General features: G+C 67.2%; 1 protein-coding gene across 7 annotated transcripts in view; it reads right to left on the bottom strand.

Annotated features, from left to right (window-relative positions):
• Window positions 1–320: 320 nt before the first annotated feature.
• KCNT1 (potassium sodium-activated channel subfamily T member 1) overlaps window positions 321–19,375 on the bottom strand; it is a 62,322-nt gene continuing 43,267 nt past the window's right edge. For 5 of the 7 annotated variants that reach the window (XM_047698796.1, XM_047698802.1, XM_047698801.1 and 2 more), the window contains 21 exons: window positions 18,522–18,686; window positions 18,288–18,424; window positions 16,935–16,998; window positions 16,715–16,823; window positions 16,244–16,352; window positions 15,947–16,096; window positions 15,455–15,690; window positions 15,010–15,247; window positions 14,081–14,186; window positions 12,060–12,232; window positions 11,582–11,653; window positions 11,257–11,391; window positions 10,886–10,997; window positions 7,668–7,769; window positions 7,297–7,380; window positions 7,085–7,213; window positions 6,749–6,769; window positions 5,819–6,143; window positions 4,482–4,544; window positions 1,447–1,531; window positions 321–1,354 (listed from right to left, as the gene is read on the bottom strand). In XM_047698796.1, the coding sequence (XP_047554752.1) occupies window positions 1,234–1,354; window positions 1,447–1,531; window positions 4,482–4,544; window positions 5,819–6,143; window positions 6,749–6,769; window positions 7,085–7,213; window positions 7,297–7,380; window positions 7,668–7,769; window positions 10,886–10,997; window positions 11,257–11,391; window positions 11,582–11,653; window positions 12,060–12,232; window positions 14,081–14,186; window positions 15,010–15,247; window positions 15,455–15,690; window positions 15,947–16,096; window positions 16,244–16,352; window positions 16,715–16,823; window positions 16,935–16,998; window positions 18,288–18,424; window positions 18,522–18,686 (2,736 nt within the window). In that variant the 3' untranslated portion in view covers window positions 321–1,233. The remainder of the gene's footprint in view (window positions 1,355–1,446; window positions 1,532–4,481; window positions 4,545–5,818; window positions 6,144–6,748; window positions 6,770–7,084; window positions 7,214–7,296; window positions 7,381–7,667; window positions 7,770–10,885; window positions 10,998–11,256; window positions 11,392–11,581; window positions 11,654–12,059; window positions 12,233–14,080; window positions 14,187–15,009; window positions 15,248–15,454; window positions 15,691–15,946; window positions 16,097–16,243; window positions 16,353–16,714; window positions 16,824–16,934; window positions 16,999–18,287; window positions 18,425–18,521; window positions 18,687–19,375) is intronic. The other 2 variants (XM_047698800.1, XM_047698797.1) reach the window with 2 other exon arrangements.

A 19,375-nucleotide genomic window follows, 5' to 3' on the forward strand; every position in this document is an offset into this window, starting at 1 on the left:
CATCTGGATGCCCTGTCCACACCTGCTAGGGGGCTCTGGCAGAGCCTGGGGTCCCCGTACCCATCCCAGGGAGCCCCCGCCCCAGCCATGCTTCCGAGCTGCCAGCACCCAGATGCCCAGTGCATGAAGGCCCAGGCTGGCAACATTTCCTCGGGACGGGGGCTTCCCTGTGGGGTCTGGGTGGGGCAGGGGCCACAGCACGCGTGTCTCACCCTTGGAATTGGGGGGCTGGGGGTGGGGCTAGGGGGTGGGACTGGGCCAGGCCTAGACCACGAGGCCACAGCGGGAAAGCCTTATAACCGACCCTCATGTTTGCAGAAAGCATCCATTTAATAGAAGGTTCCAGCACTGACCGCACAACGCCTGTCACACACAGTGACAAGGGAAACCTGGCGGCGTGGCACCCACGACCTCCACGTCCTTCCCTCGCATAGAGAACCTAGGCCAGCAGCCCAGGGTGAGTTGTGCTTTGGGTTGGTGCTAACAGGTGTCCAGCGGCCCGTGGAAACGCACCAGCCCTGCCCGATGCCCCTGGACGCAGGGCCGCGGCCGTTCACGTTAACACGGACGGGAAGGACGTCTTCTTGTTCTTGGCCACAAAGTCCTGGGTCGCAGGAACCTTCGTATGGCAGAGGGACCCCTCGGGGGTCTCGAGGCAGCCCGCTCCCCTCCATGTGCTCTGAGTAGGCCCAGCCTCAGGGTTGGGGGCTCCAGGCCAAGCTGCTGACTTCCTGGGGCTCACAGCTCCCCTCTCCTGCTGGCCACACCGTGCTGGAGCACTGGCAGGGAGGGGAGCCCCTCGGCCCGACCCTGGGCCAGACCCTCACCGTCGCGTGGTCAGACCCGACCCCGTGAGCAGGCCATCAGTATGTGGCCACGGGAACACAGCTTCCGCGTGAGCTGTGTGAGTGTGCACAGTTGTGGGGGGCTTGGCTCCCTCCCGTCCGCATGCACCCCTGCCTGCCTCCCCGTCCGCCGCAGCCGGACCCCGTCACGAGTTGCGGTACGTTGCGAGGGGACGCGGACTGTACAGGTTTGTAAAAACAGGTTAAAAACGGCCTCGCTGCCAGCTTCTCCTGGGACCCGGGGGCATGTGCCCCTCCTCCCCGGGGAGGGCTCCTGTCCGGGGCGGGTCAGACCGACGCCAGGGCGCTGTGGGGGCGCGGGGGGCCCCGGCGCTCCATGCAGCATGAGGCATGCCGTCGTGGGGTTGGGGCTCCTTGCGGGGCCGGCTCAGAGCTGCGTCTCGTCGCGGGTCTCGGGGTTGCAGGAAGCCAGCCTGTGGCTGCCGCTGCTCTTCCGGCTCTGCGGGCCGCTGGCCACGTGCGCCAGGGGGTCGGAGCGGATGAGGTACCTGTGAGGGTGGGGAGAGCCCTGGACACTGTCCTCTGCCCGGGCCGGGGCGCCATGCTGTCCGCTCGTGGCGGGGGGGGACGCGGGACTCACACGATATCGTTGGGCTCCAGCCTCGTGTCGGGCGGGGGGTTGATAAGGACGTAGGAGAGCGTGTTCTGGTGGTCATTCATCTCGTCTGCAAAGGACACGGGCCCGTGGTGGTCACCGGTCCGCTGTGCCCTCCTCCACTCTGCCACGCCCCACGAGCGGGGGCCTCTGGCCTGGCCCCAGGATCTTCCTCGCCTTCCCGGGCGTCTTGCCTGCACCCCATGGGGCTGGCCCTGCCGGATGGGTACCTGCCATGGGCCCGGCATGGGCAGGGGTCTGCCACGAGGGCATGGGCATGGGCTGACACCCACAGCCCCGGGCAGTCAGCAGCTCCAACATGGCAGCCACGAGCACACCTGCCGTTTGCATGAACCTGCGTGGGCCCACATGCGCCCACACACGCGCACGCACACCTGACCCAGCCCTCCCGCTGGCCCCTCCCTATCAGGCTGACCACCCTCATCTCTCCTTCCCTTCTCTGCTTTGGACATACATACATCCTGTTTCCCAAAGCCTGCTCCACGGCATCGGCCCACAGGCCCCTCCCCCAGCCCCTTTCCAGGGGGGGCCCCTTCAGAGCCCATAGGGACGGCCTGGTCTCTGGCGCACGGGTGGCTGTGGGGACGCAGCCCGTGGTGGGGAGAACGGGTTCTGGAGAAGCAGCAGTCCCACCACAGATGTCCCCCTGGCCATGCACAGGGCTGCCAGAGGCCCTGTGCTCACTGGCAGAGAAACGAATGGCTCGTGACCTCAGTTTACCCATTGGCAATGTCAGAAGGCATCTCCTGACCCAGGGCGGCCATCAAGGGGATGGCACTCCAGAGGGGTCTAGCTCTGGTGGCCTGTACCCCCAGCTCTTGTCATTTCCTTCTCCTTGCACCATCCCCTGTCGGCAGGACTGTACCAGCCAGGCCCCCGAGGAAGGGATTCTCTGCAAAGCTGGAGAAGCGGCCCGTGGGCTGGCTGGGCTGGGGGTCAAGCTGTGCCAGTCGACTCCACACTGCAGCCACGGGCCGGGCACAGTGGCTTCCCTGGAGGCAGGCGGGGGCACGGGCTGGGCCCTGGGGGGCCAGCGAACATGCTCAGACTTTTGGGCCATCCCTTGGCGCCAGCCTCTGCGTCCACTCCAGAAACAGCTGCCTGGTGACCACAGCTCTCTGCTCTTTCCATGGCTCGTGTTGGGGCCCTTTGGTGGAAGCTGCCGGCCGTCCAGCAGGGGGGCTCAATCAGTGGCCATGTGGGACAGCACACCTCCCAGCCCCAGGCCCGCGGAGTGTCTCCGGGGTGGGCCTCGTGGCATGTGTAGGGGTGCCGCGGAGGGAGGGAGATTGGCCTTACTGACCCCCAGTCACAGGCACCAGTGGAGCGGCCACGCTGAGACGGACGCTGGGGCAGCACACAGAAAGTGGGGGGTGGTGCTGGGGTCAGAACCACCAGCTGGTCCCCCCAGGGCACACGGGCCGCCCCTCCGTGGCTGGGCAGCCATCCTCACGCGCTAGCACCTGCCTCATGGGGCCCTCCCCACCCAGCCTGGGCCCCTGCGTCTCCCCGGGACGACCAGGGTGTTCCTGATCACCAACAGCTTAGGACCGGACTGAGCCAGGCCCACCTTTGTGCACCTGGGGGTGCTGGGCCGTGAGGTGGGCGGGTAGGCTGTGGGGGCCCAGCCGAAGCGCCAGGGGTGGGGGCTGCTTGGTCATGAGCCACTGACCCCAGTTTTCCCAGGACAGGTGAGCTGCACTGTGACCACTATGTTCAGGTGGGGGCAGGGGGCTGATGATGGCCCTCCTGGCAAATGGCCAAAGGAGCTGTCACCTTACCCTGCGCCCCACCCCCACAGTCCTACTGCCCCAGGGCCTTCCCGCATCCCTGCAGACCAGGTGCTTCCATGCCACTCGTCCTCCCTGCCCCATACCGGGGTCTGCACTCTCTGCCCCCCAGCCCCGCACCTAACTGAGTCTCAGCCACCTGCCTCACGAGTGGCAGCGAGCAGGGACGAGGGCATGCACACGCACCCTTGAGAGGGCTGCCTGGGGAGGATGCCCTCCCCTGGGGGCCTGGCTAATGTGCTTCCCTCTCCTCTGCTCCCGGCCTCAGGCACTTCCCAACACCCACATCGGGAGGCGCTCAGCCTTGGTGGGAAGCAGGGGTGGCCGGGCGCAGGGAGGGGGCTGGGTGCAGGGAGGGGGCCACGCTGCCTCCCTGTTCATGGAAGCTGTCGGACGTGGATCCGTGCTGGCCCCGTGGGTCTTCCATGAACACCATCCCCGCTTGCAAGGAAAAGCACGAGAACCCAGGAGAGGCCGAGGCCTTCCCAGCACGGGCCCTGACGGGCCAGCCCCCCACTGAGGTTTCCATTCCGGGGCCTGGGTCTGCCCCAGACGGCTCCTGGCTCAGCTCTGGACGGAGGGGCTGCCCCAAGGGGCCTGGGCACGTGCACTCTGAGCTCTCTCTAGGGCTGCAAAGAGCTGAGGGAAGGAAGGGGCCTGGCAGCAAGGCCTGGCCTGACGCTGCTCTGCCTTCTGTCGGGGGTCTCAGGGCAGATCTGGGAGGCTGCTGGGTGTCTTCTTGGAAGAAACCTGACCCCAGATGAGAGAAGGGAGTACAGACAGGCTCTGTCTTGGCTGGAAACGGAGACCCCCTCTTGGAGCTCCTGCCAGTTCACCTGACACAGGCGGCCCACAAAAGCCCAGGGCGGAGCAGACCCCAATTTCCCTGTTGCCGGCCCAGGCCTCGCCGCGCTCCCCCGTGTGTGTGCGTGTGTGCACACGGGGGACCCAGGCCCGGAACCATCCGCCTGGATGGCTTCCCTGGAGGTGGGTGGGCTGAGAACACAGGGGAGCAAGACTGTGGCACAACCCGAGGGTGGCGCAGTGACCGCAAGGGCCCTGCACAGGGCGGCCTGGGAGCACGGGGGCCCTGCCTGCAGAGCCCCCCTCCTGCCTACTCTCCTGTCCGCCTGCCTGGCTGGGGCGGCCCGTCTGCACGGCTGGCATGCCCCCTCGTGTGGCAGCCGGACTCGGCCGGAGCAGAATTACCTTGCAAATATCCCAGGTTTACCCGATTCATGACATCACTGGCCGTTAAATTTGCTACATCCTCTACGGAGCACACAGCGAGGGGGCAGACAGAAACAGAGAGAGAGAGAGGTCAGCAAGCAGCGCGGTGGCCGACGCAGCGGGGGACAGCCAGCCGCACGTGGGAGGCCGTGCACTCGGGGACCGGCCAGCGCCAGCCGCCGGGGAAGCAGGTCCGCCACCATGATGTGGCTTCCTTCTCTGCCAAGCTCTGGGGAGGGCAGGGGGGTGCGGAGGTTAATGGAATGTGGGACAGGTGCCAGTCCCGGGGGCGGTGGGCGGAGTCTCTGCTGACCCTGGCCGTGGGGCCCGGGGCGCACCATCTGGAGGGCAGGGATGTGGAGGGGAACGGAGGTGGAGCGTGCAGCTTCCGCATGGTGGGGGCAGGGCCGGCCTCAGACTCTAGCCCTCTGGTCCCACCTGGAGGGGGCACTAGGGCCCCCGAGCCAGGCACACGCAGGACACAGGCTGCTGAGAGCCCGTGCCCGCAGGGGACAGCCAAGCCTGAGCCCCAGGCAGAGGCCCCGAGACGGAACCCCACGCCCGCCAGAGGCTCGACCCAGTGCAGGGTGTGGATGCCGACGGGCAGCAGCGGGAACAGAGGCAGCACGTCCGGAGCAGGCGCGGGAAAGAGCGTCTCTCCTCTGGGTCTGCTCTTGGCCAGGGTCATGAACTTTCCTCCAAAATAAGCTCCACAGGAAAGGGGGCTGCCAGGGTCTGGGGAGCAGCCACAAGCAGCGGAAGCAGGGCCCAGGTCTCAGGAGCAGCTGTGGGGCCCCACGTCTACGGTGGCCACGGCTCCAGCTGCCCCCTGCCGGGCCCCGGATGCTCTGGCTGCTGGGAAGGCCGGGGAAGGGGTGGCCAGGGGCTGCGGGGTCTCCATGCCACATTCCCGTTCTCCACGGGAGCACAGTGCACCCTGCGTTTCTGACCCCAGAGGCGCCTCACGGAACCCACACGAGGACTGTAGCCTTGGCTTTGGGGGAACCCTGCCTGGCCTGGCCCACCGCCCCCGGCCACGGCTCCCATGAGTTCCACACGCTGGGCTCAGTCAGCTTGATGTAGTCCTGTTTTACAGATGCGGAGACTGAGGCCCCAGAGTGGTGAGGGGAGCCCTCCCTGCGGGGCTCAGGGCCAGTTCCGGGGGGATCCTGTGCCCTGGCACCAGAGGGGCTCCAAGGGGCCGCGTGGGCGTGGCGGGCGGCGCGGAGGCCCTGGGCAGAGGCGACCCCGGGCCGCCTGGGTCAAGCGCGTGTCTGGCCCAGCCCCGTGGCGGGCGGTGGCGCCCGGGCTCTTACCGGAGCCGGCGGTGGGCAGCCCCAGGTGCTTCATGCGGTTCCTGACCAGCTCGGAGAGCTCCTGGCGCTCGGAGCGGCCGTACAGGCTGAGCCTCTGCTGGCCGGCCCACTCGGCGGCCGCCGCCTTCCCCGCCGGCTTGGAGCCCCTGCGGCTCAGCTTCCGGGCCCACGGCAGGCTCTTGCGCCGCAGCAGCGGGTGCTCGGCTGGGTCCCCGCCGACCGGGTGCCGGCCGTGGGTGCTGCCGCCGCCGCCCGCCTGCACGCCCCAGGGCGCCCTGGCTTCCTGCGTGTCCTGGCAATCCTCCACGCTCACCGAGATCTGGGACTGGCCGAGGCAGGAGGGTGAGGGGAGGGGAGCCCAGCCTTCTGCTGGGGGACCCCAGGCCCCAGGGGCACGAGTGCCTTCTTCCTCCAGCCCAAGCCGCCAGCCTCCAGGTCTGTCCACGTTTGCCTGGGGAACGAGGGTGGCTCCTGCCACCTCTTGGGGTCCTCCCCCCCGGACCTGGCCAGTCCTGATTTTGCCACAGAGGGCCACCCCTCTGTGAGCCTCAATCTCCCCGTCTCGGAGACTGGAGAGCAGGAGAGCAGGGACGGGGAGCGTAGTCGATGGGAGAGTGACAGCAGATCAGTGGGTGCATGGGAACCCAGGGGGCGTGGGGAGACTCCTGCCTGGGCAGCAGCCCTGAGAGGCTGGGGGCATGGAGGTCAGGTCAGAACAGCAAGGAGGGGACCACTCGCTACGACGGGGGCCACAGCAGGACACGCACAGAGCACATGGGGCCGGAGAAGCCTGGTTCCTCAGGGGCCCTCTTGGAGCTGTGCCAAGGTCAACCCATCCTGGGGACGCACCCCCAATCCTGCTGTCGCCCTGTGTCCCCCAGGCTTGGGGTCGGGGGCACACCTTCATGGGAGGCTCATGGGGCCACTCACCTGGGCTCTGAGGTCGTGGGGCTGCAAAGGAAACCAGAGACAGCCTGGGTGCCTGGGGGCGCCTCTGCCCCCAGCCCCAGACACTGCCTGAGCCCTCATGGGCTCGGGACCCATGTGGCAGGCTGCCCACTGCGGCTCCCTCATTCTCAAGCTCCCCGGCCCCATGTGGGAGTCCCAGCCGCCCAACCCCACGTGGGGGCACATGAGCCTGACCCCAGGAGGGCCGCAAGCCAAGGCCTGGATCCCGGGACTGAAACCCGGCAGCGACACAAAGTTCACAGGAAGCCTGTGGGCCACCGGTGCACGAGCCCACCCTCGGGAGCCCCTCGCCCGAACCTCGGAGGTCGAGAAGACGTGGCACTCGGTGCGGTAGATACCGATGGGGATCTCGGCGCTGGAGGAGCACAGCTTCTGGAAGAGCCGGCCGTACGTGCGGATCCACAGGTCCTCCTCCGTGACCCGCATCTAGAGCGAGCGCGGCCCTGAGAGGGGGCCGGCTGCACACACCCCCGCAACAGCCAACCCACCCGGCCGGCCCCGTCACTCACGGCGCAGAGGTAGCCGGAGCCCGGCGTGGTGTCGAGGCCCAGCAGCAGCCTGGTGATGGAGATCATGTAGTCCTTCACGAAGGACTGGCCAGAGAGGGAGCTGTGGTGAGGCGGGGGCACCCCGGGGACAGGCCGGGTCCCTTCCCGTGCCCGCTGGGTGCCCACAGTCCCCTGCTGGGAAGCCTGACTCGGCCTCGGGGGTCAGAGACCCAGAGGCCGCCGGAAGCAGAGCCCAGGGCGGTGTCTTTCTGGGAGGAAGAGGACGGAGACACCAGGGGGGCCCGGGAAGGGATGCTCCAAATGTGGCTTGGTCGGCTGGAGGTGGAGAGGAGGCTTGGGCTGCAGTGGCCCCCACCCCCGTCCCCGCTGACCTGGTAGAGCAGGGTGTCCAGCATGCTGATGCTGAAGACGCGGCCCGCGGCAAACGGCAGGCGGAACATGAAGGCCAGGTTGGAGCCGTTCTCCCGCTCCCTCTGCGGGAAAGGGGGGGCTCAGGTGGGCGCTCAGGCTGCGGCGGCGTGGGGGCTGCAGGGAGTGTGCGCACCGGCGGACGACTGAGCTTGGCCCCAGCACCCAGCTAGTGCCCCCCGACCCCAGACGCACTCGGGGCCAGAGCTCAGGAGGGGGACCTGCCCAGTCCCACGGGACCCCCCACGCTTGCTTTCACGCATGGCTCTCGCCATCCCGAAATTCTAAATAATCTCCGTCATTTTATCTTCAAGCCCGGGTAAGTGAAGTCAAGTGGGACGGTGGACACGAAACCACGGAAGCGCGTGCACTGTTCTGCCTCCCCGTTCCCCCGCGGCGCCCACCATGCTCCGTGAGCGCCGAGTTCCAGGGACCCGCGTAGAGGTTTCCGTGGCTGCGGGACGCATTGCCACAGCCTCACAGCGGGAACACAGAGCCACCCTCGCCCAGCTCCGGACGTCGGGAGCCCAGTGTGGATTTCACAGGGTGGAATGAAGGCGCCAGCGGGGCGGTGCTCCTTCCCGCAGCTCTGGGGACAGTCTTTTCCTCCTGCTTCGTTTCTAGAAGCTGACCGCGTTGTCCGGCTCGTGGCTCACTCCTGCCCCACAGTCAGCAGTGCACCTGCTGACCACTGGTCCCCTGCCTCTGGCCTGGCAGGTCCCCGGGGAGGACAGTGGGCCCCCAGGGGACCCTCTCCTGTCTACAGGGCCCCTTGACTGCGCACCACACTGCTTCTAGGCCCTAGCGAGTCGGACGTGGACGTCTTCGGGGCCGTTTCCCCCCAGCACCCAAGATTCGTCTGCAACTGATGGCCGAGAGGCCTCCTTTCTCATGGGACCAGACCTGCTTCAAAGGCAGGAGGCAGACAGGGGACACAGAAGACCCAGGGGCCGCCTAGAGGCCTTTCCTGCCCGAGGGCAGTGGGGTGTGGCATCGGGGCGTGAAGTCGTGGGGTGGGTTCTGGTGGCGGCATTTGCCGGGTCAAGTGCACCCTGTTTGGGCTGCAGGCCCAAGTCCCCCGAGAGCGTCTGCGTCCCACGGGTGTGCGGCGGAGCCCGGCTGCCTTCCTGTCCAAGTGGCACCGGGGAACCGAGGAGGAACCGGGTCCGCGGGGCCTTCGCAGGGGCAGCTGCGGTGACGTCCCCGGCGCTTGAACACAGGGGCCCATGACCTCAGGCTGCAGGAGACCCTGCAGATTCCGGCGCTGGCGCCTCAGGGACCCCTCCTGCAGGTGGAGTGGGGGCAGGAGGTGGGACCGGGTCGGCAGCCCCTTGGCAGACAAGCGGCCATAATGGGGTGGGGGATCCCCATCGCTTCGTCCCACCCTCCCTGGCTGTCCTCCTGCCAGGTTCTCTCTTCACACGGCTCTGTAGCCGGCAGACACCAGGGCAATGTGGGTCGCTGTTTCAAAAAAAAAACGTCTCCTTCATCATCTCGGTGTTGCTTGAGGTAGAAGACGCGCACACTTTTACAAAAATAAACTGCCCTTAATTCTTCCAAAGACGAGCCCGGCCGCTCCTGGGGGAGACGTCGCCACCCGGCCATCTGCTGAGCCATCAGAGCTGGGGCGTGCCTGGGTGCAGAGACCGTGGGGGACCCCAGGCCAAGTCTAGCCGGCGTGTCAGAAGACAAGGCCTCCATGGCCTCCAGGCCCGGGGCTCACGGTGGGTGGACATCGGCTCCAACCATCTGAGGGAAGGTGACGACCCGCAGCTCTGGCAGCCCCCCACCGTCTCCGCGGCCCAGGACCCCCAGCCCGCATCAGCCTGGAGGAACCCGGGCTGTTTCTCAAGGTATCGTTCTGGGGTCACGTGTGCCGATGTCCTCCCTTCTGTCCGGGCCCAGACCACGCAGCCCCACGATGGGGTTCGTTGTCCTGAGCTGGGCAGGGGGTGTACCAGCCACGGGAAGTGAGGCTGCACGGGGGCCAGCAGGGGACGTCAGCGCAGAAGGAAGGGGAGCGGGAGTGCAGGTTACCTCGAAGCCCACCTCCTTGAACAGTCTGTGTGGAAGGCCTCTGAGGGACCGCGTGTGCTCTGGGGAGTGGGCAGCGAGGGACCAGCAGCTGGAGCCCGACCCCGTGCCGGTCACCCCCATCCCTGCTCGGATCAGACCAGAATTCCTAGATCGCAAGACTCTGGCTCAATCCTGAGCAGCATCTGGACGGAGGCCGGTGGGCTCTCGCCATTCCAGGCGCGGACGCTCTGTCCCCAGGCTGCCGCGAGGGTCTCAGAGTGGCCGGGAGGACCGGCCCCAGGTGCATGGCAGAGCGCACTCCAGAGAGGGCCTGGCTGGGACGGGCGCCGAGCAGGCGCCCCGTGTGTCCTCCAAGGGGCTGGAGGCCCCCTGCCCGGCATCCCTCTGGCACACGCGGCGCCGGGTCCTCACGGGCCTCGTGACCTGCCCCTGGGCTCCTTCCACCGTCTGCCCACGTCAGGGTGAAGCTCTAGGGCTTGTCCCTTCTATCTGGGGTTGACGGCCTGGCCTCGCTTGGGTGGACAGTCGCCGAGGCTCCCTGCTCCTGCCCTCACCCTTGCTGCGGAGTGGCACCCCCAGCGGCCTGAGCAGGGACGATATCACCAGGGCCTGTGTCCTCCGTGGCCCATCCCTGTGCCCCAGAGCACCACACCAACGCCAGCCAGCGGATGTCCCTCCTGGAGCCCCGTGAAGCCCACAGAGTATTCCCACCCCGCCTCCCCGCCACTGTGTGGCCCTGGGCAACTTCCTCCCCTCTCTGACCCCCACTCCTTTGTGTGCACCTGCCCACTGGTGGAGACCCGTCACGTTTCCGGTTTGGGCCCAGTAGGTGGGGTGTGGGAAATTAGTCGGTGTCCCCACGCCATGCTGGTATTTACGGACACGGCGGGCAGCCTCAGCCCCAGGAACGGCCAGGCCTGGACCTGGCCGTCAGGGGGACCAGGGTCCCTAAAGGCTCTGGGTGACATAGGAGCCTCACACGGGAGCTGAGTCCCCTTCTCGGGCCCCCTTTGGCCAGAGGAGAGCAGGGGCCTCGGCCTTCTGTGGCTCCCGAGCCCCAAGAACCCCCCGGCCCACTCCCTCCGGGCTCAGAGGCCTGACAGCTCAGCACGTGGGGCGCGGGAGGTCCGGTGCGGCTGCTCACCTTTTCCAGCTTGGAAAGAGCCAGAGAGTAGCTGTCCTTAGCACGGAACTGCATGAAGCGCATGTTGGAAGGGTGGGTGAGCTCCGTGGTGATGCTCAGGCTGGGGAACAGCCTGCGGGGCAGCGGGGTCAGGGCGGGGTCTGCGATGGCAGACGGGGCACGGGGGCTCGGGACGGGTCCTCTGGTCGCGGACGGGGCAGCGGGGGCTGGGGCGGGATCCCCCGGTCACGGATGGGGCAGTGGGGGCTCGGGGTGGGGTCCCGTGGTCACAGCGGCAGCAGTGGGCCGGACTCCTGGATAGCTGGGGCGCTGGTTCTGGACCCAGCCTGGCCCTGCTGCGGCCGCCCGGGGAGCGAGCCCCGGCCTCTCACCGGAACATGGTCTGCACGTTGACGATGGTCTTGGCGTCCGCCATGTAGTCCTCCTCAGCGCTCATGGTGCTCTCCTTGTCCACCACCACCAGATTGTCCGCGTAGATGATACCGCACTGCAGTAGGCTGTCCAGGCTGGGGTTGTGGGGGGACAGGCACGTGGCCGACCCAGGGCCAGGTCGGGCGACCCGGGAGCTCCCTCTGGGTGCAACTTACCCCCCTCCCCTGCACCTCCTGGGCTCCCCACACCTGGGGAGGAGTCTCTGGGGGAGGGGCGGGGCAGGGAGGGGCTAGGTAGGGAGCCAGCAATGCGGACGTCCCTTACTTGTCCACGGAGCCCTCCATGTAGTAGACCATGGGGAAGCAGCAGATGGCCTCCAGGAAGTGGTGGTCAGGCCTGTGGGGACAGCAGGTCCCATGGGTGCCCACCCTGCTCTGCTGCTCGCCCCCTGTGCCCAGCTTGGGTCCTGCCCTGAGTGAGCAGGGCTGGATGGAGCAGGGGTCCCCCAAGACCACAGCACATCAGACCTGGGGGCCTTTACAGAACCACGCGGCTGTTCTTTGTTTTGCCTGAGGGAGAACCACGGCCCCGGTGGGGGAGGGGGACTGGCTCGGGTCAGACCCCAGGCTCGGGGGGTCGAGGTGCTGGGGCTGGGCAAGGGCCCCCCAGAGATTCATAGTGAGGGGACAGGAAAAACCGTGCAGGAAGAAGAAGGGTGCTCCTGAGTGCCGGGGGGCCCGGGGACACAGCGGGCCTCTGCAAGCGGGCGAGGGGGTGCGCGGTGGTGCGCGGCGGGTCTCACTTGTTGTCCAGCAGCAGCACGATGGGGTTGAGCTCCCGGCGGGACCTGTAGTAGGCCCGCAGCGGCACGATGAAGTTGTACAGCCCGTTGCCCGCCGTCTCGGCCGACACGATGATCAGCTTGTTCTTGAAGCCGTAGGCCTTGGCGTCCTCGTAGCTGTTGTGTTTGCAGCCCTGCGGAGAGTCCGGCCGACCTCAGCCTTGGGGCCGAGACTGCGGCTTACTGTACCAGCAAAACCCGGGTTCACCGGGAAGCAGCGAGATTCCATCCGGAACAAGCCACGGGCCAGTTCTGAGAAGAGCAGGCCTGCTGGGCTTTGGAGAAGGGGTGAGTGGGGAGGGGCTCTTCTGAACCGAAAGTCCACTGGGGGCGGGTGTGGTGGCCTCTCACTAGCTGCCCCGTGGCTAGCCCGTCCCCTCCCTGTGGCTCTGCCCTCGACAGCGGCCGTGAGGAGCTCCCTCTGCCCACCTCCTGACTGTCTCTGTGGGGCTTCCCCTTACTGACTTTCACACGCCAGGCTTCTCAGGGACCCTTTGCCGAAGGGCACCCACAGGCACCTGGTGGCCAGCTGCTGGCCCTGGCCCCTTTGTGGCCTGCAGCAGCCCCATGGGAGCCACACGCCCCAGCAGACCTGTTCACCCCGCCTGCGGCGGCTCCGTGTATGACCGCCCTGGGGCAGAGCTGCGGCGAGAGGGGATGATGCCGTGGGACCCCCACGTCCAGGAAGGGAGGGAGGCACTGTACGAACCTGCGTCTCAGCAGATGCAGAAAGGAAATCTGTGTCGTGCATGTGCCTGTGTGTACACGTGTGTGTCACGTGTGCACATGTGTCCAGCACACACGCACATCATGTGCACATCACATGTGCACGTCATGTGTGTTGTATGTGCACGCCACACGTGTGCACATGTGTGCACGTGTCATGCGTGTACATCCGTGTATGCACGTTCCAGCTCCGTCCGCTGAGGCCCAGATGCAGTGACACCCTAGGAGCTGTGAGCACGCCTGTACCCAGAACTTGGTGTCACCCCCATTTTGCACGGAGAGACACGGGGCTCCCTGGGGGAGTGGCTCCAGGACAGGAGCAGGGCGGGGATGCTGTGGAAGGGGATGCTGTGGAAGTGTTCCGGGGACAACAGGGACACAGTCTTGCCCCAACGTGCCCGAACAGCTTCCCCCTGCAAAACAGGAAAGTCTGAGCCCTGAAATCAGTAACAATTGGCCACAAATGGCAGCACCACAGGAGTAAGCGTGGTGATAGCCCTGAACCAAAGAGGAATCAGAGACCGCACTGTGCGAACTGGTAAGCGCAGAAGTGGACGTTCTTCCTCGCGGCTGAACGCTTAAAAACGGGTACGAGGGAATCTGGGCTGAGACACCCGGGCGAGGACAGACCTTCCACGTCTCCCCACAAATGACTCACTAGCCACAAAGGCAGAAGCAGAGGAACCTGGGTGAACCACGTGATCCACACCAGCACCCCCAGGGATGCGGCGCACGAACGTCTCGTGCCTGTGAGCACACTGTCACCTTCGGAGATCGGTCCTCAGGTGCACAGGCAGAGTCTTCTCACAAGAAAGCTCTCAGACCCATCCCCCCATCTGAGGCAGGTGCCACCAAACCACTGTCCACGCCTCCAGACACCAGGGCTGAGAGCCACGTGAGAAGGGTCGGGACAGGTGCGTGCACTGCGAGGTGTGTATGGGTCCTGACGGCGAACCTGCTGTGTGAAGGGCAGCGAGGGCTGCGGGACAAGGGGGGCACTCGAGGTAGCTGGTGGACCCGACAGGGGCGCTGAGGGACGTCCTGGTTCTCAGAAAGCACACGAGGGGGGTGTAGGGGGAAGGGGCTCCACCTGCTCCCAGGGGGTGTGGGTAAAACCCGCATGTCTACGGAGGCCGAGAGCAAACGCAGTGAGTCTGGGCAAAAGCCCAGGATCTCCTTCTCGTCTTGAAGCTTTTTCTGCAAGTTCGCAGTTACCTCGAAAGGCCAAGTCCCGCGGAGCGTGGGGGGCCACCCACCTTGTCCAGCCGCAGGCAGCAGAACGGGGCCTTCACGGGCAGAAGGTGGCACAAGGTGGGGGAGCTGCCGATGTAGGGAGAGTTGGGGGGGTAGCCCTTCACGTACCTGGCGTGGGAGACAGGAGTTGCCCTGCCGGGGTGCGCCTGGGGGCTCCGGCTCCACCCCCACAGCCCCACCCCAGCCCAGGCCTGCACCCTCCAGTGCAGCAGGGCTGTGCCCCCCAGCGGCCACACGGAGGCGCCAGACCCCGCGGACCCACCCGGCTGTGGGACTGCGTGTCGGGGGAGGAGGGCTGGGCCCAGACCACAGGGTCGAGGTGAGAAGCCACACAGCACGCACACAAACACACAACTCAGGGACACACACGAGCTCACACAGAGCCTGCGATCACGGGCATAACCCGAGGCTCATGCCCTCCCTGAAGCTGCCAGTACCCCAGCCCGTGGGCCGACGCTGGCCCTCGGCCCCTGTCTGCTGGCTGCCTGGGGCTGGACTGGTCTCCCCAGCAGCACCCAGTGCACCCCACACGGAGGCGGCCACAGCCACACGGCCTTCTGCTCTGTCTCCAGCTGGCTTCAGGGACACGGCCTTGACAGCCAGCCATGCCACCTGCCTCTGGGGCTGGATGGCATCTCCCCAAGGGCTCCCCTACCCGTGACTTCGATAGACGATGCTCAGAGGACAGCCTCCCCCTCTGAGCAAGCCTGGCCCGCGGGTGTGGCAGCCCGCAGTACGAGGTGGAGGGGAGACGGGACAGGAGGCACAGCCCGGCTTTCATTCCGTTTGCCAAACGAGGTCTCCCACGAAGCCCTGACTCAGCCCACGGTGACTTCACCCTCTCTGCTGACGGCAGCCCCCAGGCCGCTGCCGTGTCCGCCCCCCATCCCCGACCCGTCGGAAGCTTCTGTCTGGGTGCACAGGCACTCACTCCACCACCGACAACCCCTCGTCATCTGACGGCGTCATCTCGTCCTCCGACGGGTCACTCAGCAGGTCGCAGGGCAGCAGAGCTGAGCTGTCTGTCGGGCGCTCCAGGACCGGCGCGATGCTGGGCCGCCGGCTGCCGGAGCCGTTCTCTGTCGGCAGCGCGAGCTTGCCGCCCCCGCCGCCCCCGCCGCTCTGTGCGGGCCGGCACTCTGTGTTCTGGAGGTCCATGGCCACTGTCCCTGGAGCAGAGCGGCTGACCTTGGCTGGCCGTCCCTCCCTGGGCTCTGCTGGGGGCGGCTGGTTCGCGGATCGGAGGTGGGACCGCTGGTGCAGGGCGGCCTCCCCCCCGCCGGGTCCCAGGGCGGACACTGGGACGCCAGCGCCCCCGAGGGCCCTGCGGGGCGGGGGGCACCGATGGGAACACGAGGCGCGGGGCGGGGACTCACCCATGGAGGCCACGATGCTGTGCATGGGCAGGCGGGAGGAGCCGTCGTATAGCCCCTGCGCCGGGAAGCCCTTCTTCTTCTGCTTCTCCTCCTGCTTGAAGATGAAGGCGGAGTTCTCCTCCTTGGTGATGTTGATGTAGAAGCAGGTGTCGGACGCCGCCAGCGTGTGCCGCGGCCCGGGGTTCAGCAGGATGCTCTTGTCCTCGCGCTTGAGCCCGATGAGGCACACGCCATACCTGCGCGGGGCGCGTCTTGCAGGCGTCCGGCGGCGGCTGCCGGCAACCTCGCGGCCCCGCCCCCGTCCCGCCCCGCCCCCTCGGCGCCCCGCCCCGCCCCCTCGGCGCCCCGCCCCCGGCCACCCCCGCCCCGCCCCCCGCCCTGGCCCGCGGGCCCCGGTCCGGGTCCGCCGTCCCGCCTCCGGTCCCCTTTCTTGGCCCCGCCCCTCGGCGCTCCGCCCCCTCCCGCGGCCCCGCCCCTCCCGCGGGCGCGTACTTCTTGTGCGCGTGGAAGGCGGCGTAGGTGAAGCTCTTGCCCTCGTACTCGCGGAAGAACTTGCTGTCCCCCATGCGCACGTGGTACACCTCGTTGCCCGAGCAGCGTCCGTACATGCGCTGCCACTGCTCGGGGGACTCCTGGCCCTCCCTGCGGGGCGGCCGCCAGTCAGAGGCCCCCGGGGGCGGCCCACACCGCCCCCCACACCCAACCGCCGCCCTGCCCTGAGGGCGGAGCCCGGCAGGCCCCGCCCGGACGGCCCCGCCCCCGCCCCGCCTGCCCCGGCCGCGCACTCACTGGCCGCGGGACGTGTGCACCAGCAGCGTGATGAGCGTGGACGTGGCGGGACAGATGCAGTTGAGGGCCAGCATGGCGTACTTGCACTCCTCCTCACACACCACGTGGTCTGCGGCGGGACGGGGCAGGTGGCCGCCCCGCCTCGCCGTCCCACAGCGGGCGCCCCGGCCCGCGCCCTCCCCGGGCGCCGCTTGCCCTCCCAGCATCGGAGCCTGACTCCCAGCTTGAGGACCGCTCCAGGGCGGAGGGTCTGCTCGCCCCCTCCCACCCGGAGCCCAGCTGGAGCGCGACCACAGAGATGCCTCTCGGAGGTCCCACGGACACTTGGGCCCGCGTGCCCGACGGTCACCTCCCACGGGGACGCCTGCGTGGGCTTCACCCCGCCCCACAGCCCCCGGATAGGCTCTGGGAGCTCGCGGGTGCTCCAGCCCTTCCCACGCCCCACGTGGGCGCACACCCGGCCCCACGCACCTGCGAACTTGACGTGGAACTTGTTCTCTGGCTTGAGAATCTGGACGTAGAGGGGGCAGTTGGGCGCAAAGTCCTTCACGGCCCAGGCTCGCAGGATGGTCTGGTGGTCCTGGGGGAGGGGAGGCGGGGTCAGTGCTGAGGGGCGCAGCGGCCCAGGGGAGGGTCTCTGCCCTCAGGTGTCCCTCTGCTCGGCCGGGGCTGGGGGGCCAGCGGCACTCACCGCTGCTGTGCGATCCACTTCGTTGCGGCTGCTGAGGATAAAGCAGGCCTCCCCGTTGTCCATCCTGCAAAGCACCAGGTCTGAGCGCTGCCTGGACCGTCCACGCTCCTGTCTCAGACGTCAGGGGCTCAGAGGCGGGAAGGGCTGGGCCCCATCGGACCCCACCTCGCTCTGGGCTGATGGGCTGGCGTCAGGACTCAGACCAGCTCGCAGGGGGCCCATCCTCTATGACCCTATTAAGCCAGGGCCGGGCTGGGGCGCAGAATGGGGGAGAGCATGTGGTGATGAAGAGGCCAGACCCTTGTCCACTTGCTGGTCTGTCCCTCCCAAGGGACTTGGATGGCCTGTTCTGCTCTCCTCTCTCACCCCTGAGAGCACCTGGCTGCAGCAGGGACACCGGGGAAGTGCGCACACCCCAGGGCAGGGAGGCCGCTTCCTCCCCAACACGCTGCCCTGCACCCCACCCACCCTGGCTCATCATTTGCCCCTGCCAGGCCTCTGAGCTGGGTGCTCCCCTTGGCCTGGAGCTGGGTGCTGGGTCACAGGAGAGGCTGGGTCCCCTGGCCACGGCCATCTCCATGCTGGAGTCCTTTCTAAAACGTTACAGGTGGGAAGGGGGACCCAGGGCTCAGGAGGTGGGCAGGGGGGTGCCCTGGCTATCTGGTCTACTGCTTCCCCTTGGCCTGTACACCCCACACTCCATCACAGGATGAGTAGAGGTCCCTGGAATGAAGATACAGCATCTTGTGAAGATAAGACAGTCCCTGGGCTGTCCTGCAACGGGCAGTGGCACATTCTGGAAGTTCCATCTGACAGCTTCGTCTTCTTACCTCAAGTCACTCTGGCAGCTTGCTTTTTTTTTTTTTTTTTTTAAAGATTGTATTTGTCAGAGAGTGCACAAGAACACAAGCAGGGGGAGCGGCAGGCAGAGGGAGAAGCAGGCTCCTCGCTGAGCAGGGAGCCCGCTATGGGGCTCCATCCCAGGACCCTGGGATCACCACCGGAGCCGAAGGCAGATGCTCAACGGACTGAGCCGCCCAAGCATCCCACAGCTTGTCTTTAAAAGAAACCTTACCCACGGCCCCCGTCTTCCCACCCTGACCCCACCTGGAGCCGTTCCCGGAACCTGACTGCATCTCCCGTCCCGGAGCAGGGGAGAGTGGGAGCCCTGGCAGGATGACCCTTGGGCACGGGAGGACAGGTGGGCTGGGCAAGCCCTGGTGCTCCGAGGTGGGGTCCATGTGGGGCCTGGCTGGCCTGGGCGGGCAGTGGGCCCGGAGCCTGAGTGGGAGCCACTGGCTGCCCCGATGACCCTCCCCACTCGGCCCCTCCCTCACCCCGGCCGGCACTCACTTGGCTCGCATGAGGTCCTGGTCTTTGAGCGCAGAGCCCTGGAGGTAGATGACCCGCTGGGACCACAGGGGGATTTGCAGGACCCTGCGGACCTGGATGTCCATCTCGGTGGGGCACAGGATAACCACGTAATAGTCCTGCGGGAGGCGGGGTCAGTCCCACCGCGGCTCAGGTGCAGCGGGCCCATCCGCGGGGCCGGTGCAGACAGCGGGGATCCCGGGCGGCAGCCCTCACCTGCAGCCGGGGGTGCGCGTAGAACTCGTTGAGGAAGTCCATGAGCAGGTCGACCTTGAGGGAGCTGACACACAGCACCACATGCTTCTCCGTCTGCGCCCGGTGGCGGCTGTAGTTCCCGCCCGACTTCTGGCGCTCCATCCATAGGTAGACCAGCTCCTCAAACTGCGGGGGGAGAGCGCCGCGTCCCAGGGGGCCCGGCTCGGGGGCCTTGCAGGGAAGGGGCGCTCCCCCATGGGAGCTGCACACGCAGACCCCCTTCCCTGACAGCACAGGCCGCCTGGGGGGCAGCGGGGGCCGGGGGGAACGGACCCCCTGCTTTCTGGCCCCCGGAGCCCCGGCGACAGTGATGCGATGCCCAAGTGCACGCTCCTGACATGGGGGCGATGAGAACTTGGGGTTGCCATGGGCCCCTAAGATCCCTTTGGAGAAGCCTGGGGGTGGCAGGAAACTCTCAGGCACAGGGACTGAAATCCAGACCCTGGCGAGGAAGAGACTGTTCCCTCCCATGGGGACTCGCCCACTCCGCCCATGCCTCAGGGACCCCAGCCTCGCACCCACCCCATGTGAGTCCTTCTGAATTAGGAAGGAGAGGGAGGGGTACAAGTGGCTCAGGGAGGGGAGCAGGGCTCCAAGGACCCGCGGGGGTGCGGGTGGCCTCCTTCTCCGGCAGTTTCCCCGCTATCTCCGGAGCCTGAGATTCAACACCCCTGCCTTCGGCGGCTGCCCTCCGGTGTGCTCACCCCTGCTGGGCGGCCTGCTAGTATCCCACCAAGATGGGATCATTTCACTGAGTTTATGGTGCACCTGCTAGGTTCTGGGGACAAGACCCCATGGCCCTGAAGCATAGGACT

This window comes from Lutra lutra, chromosome 13 (assembly GCF_902655055.1).
Source record: "Lutra lutra chromosome 13, mLutLut1.2, whole genome shotgun sequence".
Lineage (NCBI taxonomy): Eukaryota > Metazoa > Chordata > Mammalia > Carnivora > Mustelidae > Lutra > Lutra lutra.